The sequence below is a fragment of the Nicotiana tabacum genome, chromosome 8, assembly GCF_000715075.1.
Source record: "Nicotiana tabacum cultivar K326 chromosome 8, ASM71507v2, whole genome shotgun sequence".
Lineage (NCBI taxonomy): Eukaryota > Viridiplantae > Streptophyta > Magnoliopsida > Solanales > Solanaceae > Nicotiana > Nicotiana tabacum.
The window spans coordinates 23459160-23462980 of NC_134087.1; the positions used below are offsets into that span (position 1 = coordinate 23459160).

The 3821-nt window shown below is 30.7% G+C and overlaps 1 protein-coding gene across 1 annotated transcript; it reads right to left on the bottom strand.

The window, feature by feature from the left end:
• Positions 1–446: 446 nt before the first annotated feature.
• Positions 447–2855, bottom strand: LOC107804914 (uncharacterized). The gene is made up of 2 exons (XM_016628864.2): positions 2628–2855; positions 447–944 (listed from the first exon to the last, which is right to left on the bottom strand). The coding sequence occupies exons 1-2, from the start codon at positions 2751–2753 to the stop codon at positions 681–683; spliced, it is 390 nt and encodes a 129-aa protein (XP_016484350.1). The 5' UTR covers positions 2754–2855; the 3' UTR covers positions 447–680.
• Between the last annotated feature and the right edge of the window lie 966 nt (positions 2856–3821).

Genomic DNA, 3821 nt, shown 5'->3' on the forward strand with positions numbered 1-3821 from the left:
AATTTAGGACCCAAATCTACAAATAATAGTAGAATTATATCACCTTCATCAAGATAGCGGCATCCCAATTTAAAATGTAATCAGGCAAATCTTTTAATTATTTATTAAACATTATTATCTACTACTATATAATATATTAAAATATACTAATAATGTGAATCTTTTGTATTTGTACATGGTATATAAGTTAAACACGTAAAATAATATGTGAAAGGAAATCCCTTGCAATCCGAAGAGGAACAATATCAACAAAACACATCCAGTATAATCGCACATAGTGTAATTCGAGAGAATACTGCTATAAATCTTAACAGTAGAAACCATAAAATTTGAATTCTAAATGTCTCTGTCTACCTAAATAGAGAGTCTATTTCCAATGGCAATCTAGATAGGAGATTGCTATAATTGAACTGAACAAAACTTATGCATCAAAAAGTAAGATGAAATTTTATCAGATTTGGGAAAGCACATTGAATAGATCGGCGTAAAAAAAGATATAGTTTCAACTGCCAAGACAGTCCAAAATCAATGAGAAAATAAATGCCAAAGATCTTCCATGAAAGTACAAACATCCACTGCTACTGTAAGTCCACTTTCTCTCAACTCCTATGACACCTAACTTACCATATTTAGCATAATATAAAATGACCAGTTTATATGCAACTCGGTTAATTAGCGATTTAATTACCGGCTTCGTCATTGCATTTGTTTGAAGAACTTTTGCAGAGATTAACAGGGTATTTAATGGCATTAAGTTCAACTTTACGAAGAGCAGCTTTGCCAAGATCAATCCCACAAATATCAGAAAGCCTAACGAGGTATAGCAAAACATCAGAAAGTTCTTCACCAAGATGTAATTTCTCCTTTTCGTTCCAATCAGGCAACCCTTTTGGAACTTCTCCTTTCCACTGAAATATTTCTGAGAGTTCTCCAACTTCTCCCACCTGTTTATAGTAGTAATTTGGATTAATCTAACCAATAAAAAAAAGGAAACAAGAAAATTAAACGAAATAAAGGGTTCGTTATATCATCGTCATATTACTCGTTTTTCCAAAGCAATGACTATCTTATTCGGGGGGCGGATGCACGTATATCCAAGCTTGGTCGAAATTTTTTACTATATAAACATATGTGCAAAAAATAGAACTATAATATAAAATATAAATGACTTTTATGGCATAAAGCAACGTTGGCGTAGTGGTCGGGCTTCATTTTTCTTGCTTGATGTCTATCATTAAAAAAAATTATAATTAAAAGAGTTATCAAATATATAAAAGTGTCTTTTTTTTTGGTAAAAGATTAAAAAGAAAAGAATAACACATAAATGATACAGACTAAGGGTGTGTTTGGTACGAAGGAAAACATTTTCCGAAAAATATTTTTCAATTTTCCCATGTTTGGTTGGCTTAAATGTTTTGGAAAACATTTTCCTTATCAAGAGAAGGAAAACATTTTCCAAAGCTCCTTCTCAACCTTCCCCACAAACATTTTCCGAAAAATATTTTTCAATTTTCCCATATTTGGTTGGCTTAAATGTTTTGGAAAACATTTTCCTTATCAAAAGAAGGAAAACATTTTCCAAAGCTCTTCTCAACCTTCCCCACCCTCACCAACCAACTCTCCAAAAAAAAGTTTTTTTTTTCAAATTTCAATTTTCCGTTATCACCCACCGTACTATCTCTTCATCCCCTCTCCCCCCCCCCCCCCCAAACAAAATTTTTGTAATTTAAACTTCTATTTTTTTTCGTTTTAATGCCCGCCCCCCACCCCCGTGCCCCCCCCCCCCCCTCCCCGCACAAAAAAAATTATTTTTTTTTTGTAATTTAAATTTCTGTTGTTGGTTTGAAAGTTTATGGCTTCATGTTTATTATATCTAAATTATTTATAAATACTCTTGAGAAGTCCTTTACCTTAATTTGCGTACCAAACACCGGAAAATGAATAAGATTACTACTTGTTTTCCAAGAAAACATTTTCCACAGAAATTTTTTTCGTTATACCAAACACACCCTAAATGTAAAAATAAGTGCGACCTACCCATCCCTCGTATATACTTCTATTACTTAATCATAATTTTTGACAAGTGTTTCTCTTATCTTGCTTTGGTTCAATAACCAGATCTTACAAGTTGAAATATTTTCTTAGTTTTTAATTTTAAAGAAATAAAACAGAAGAAAGACAAAGACTTCCACTTGTAACTCGAAACTAAGCAACTTTTATATACAATTTAAAGCAATTTTATTTATTTATTTATTTATCGAATCATGGAAAATGTAGAGGATCAACAAGGGATCACTAGTTGCGTGATTATTCAAGTACATAAATTTTGAGTCATAGCATACAAATCACGAGTTTAAATTCTACACTTTTTCTCCAACGTGACTTGAACTCTTTACATTGTTTCTGCACTTTCTCTCTAACGTGACTCGAACCCAAGACCTAACGGTTATGGGTAGCAAGCCTCGCTTGTTATTTGGTCATTCATAATAAATCACAAGTGAAGACAAACAAGAAAGATTAGCATAATCTCTGCGCAAGCAAAAATAACACACAAGTGGAGAAATAATTTAATATTTTTCATTAAACAAAAGAAATAAAATAAAAAGGTGGATAGCAGGGGAAAGTACCAGAGCCAAAAGAAGGTTTCTGGGGCTGTGAAATTTTTCCCAGTCTCTTTCTTTAGCAAAATCTTCCATTTTCTTTCTAAGAAGTTCAAGAGTTACACTCTCTTCCTCCTTTGAAATCCCAGTCATCTCTCTTTCGACAACTTTGGACTGACACAAATAGGAAATTAAAAGGGAAATAACAGGCAGACAAAGAATTGGTTGTGTGTGATTTTGTGTGCTGTTTGGTTCTACTATTTAACGTGAGAGGGAGAGGGAAGAGACCAAAAAACAAAAGGAGTCTTTTCTTGTTAGGCGCACGGGAAACCGGCTATTGCCAGTTTCACACCCAGGTTACCTGTTATTCCTTTGGTCTCATGTTAATTTTTTGAAATAAATAGTAATATGACTTAATTTAATTTAATACGAAATTTAAAAGATTAATATGCGTGTTTTGGTATGAAGAAAGTTATTTTGTGATGTTTTGAAGAGAACATGGGTAAAAATTCCATTAAAATTTTATAAGCCAAAGTCATTTTCTCTTGCAATTATCAGGCTTTATAACTCATATTTAATATTATTTTTCATTAGTATATATTTTTTTGCAAAAAAAGAAAAGAAAAAATATTTTCACTAACGAGAAATCACAGAAAATATTTTTCTAAAAAATGATTTTCATTATACCAAACACGTTCTAATTTATGTACACTATCATTTTTTTTTGTTTTAAAAATCTTAATAGTTACTCAATATAAAAAAGTTTATTTTGACCGGAATTAAAATCTAAATGGGATTATATTAATCTATTTCAGATATCATAATAAAGATATCCAACTGTTTCACAAAAATATCTATAAATTGAAATATTCCCATATTAACTGTAAAAAAGTAGTAATGTTGTTTTTTTCTCGTAAAAAGTAGTAATGCACTTAATATTGTACATAAATATACAAAACTCATAAAGGAGAATTGTTATAAGTGAAAGCCTACGACTATTCTGACTAATGAAACATTCTTTACAATTGTTCTTCTAAATTCATCACCCTGTTCTCGTTTGTAACTTTAAGATTAATAACATATTTTATTCATCGGATGTAATAGAACACATAAAGAAAAATAAAATTTAACTTTAACAATTACTTGTGAACGTAAAATATATATGTCACTTCTCTCTTAAGTCCTAATTATTTGTAGTAAATGATATTATATTAGCATAAA

What these genes read in the sequence shown, in the direction of transcription:
- LOC107804914 (XM_016628864.2), bottom strand. Translation starts at nt 2,753, where the DNA reads ATGACTGGGATTTCAAAGGAGGAAGAGAGTGTAACTCTTGAACTTCTT. An exon ending in GAAACCTTCTTTTGGCTCTG is followed by an intron (nt 945 to 2,627) that starts GTACTTTCCCCT and finishes TACTATAAACAG; the next exon opens with GTGGGAGAAGTTGGAGAACT.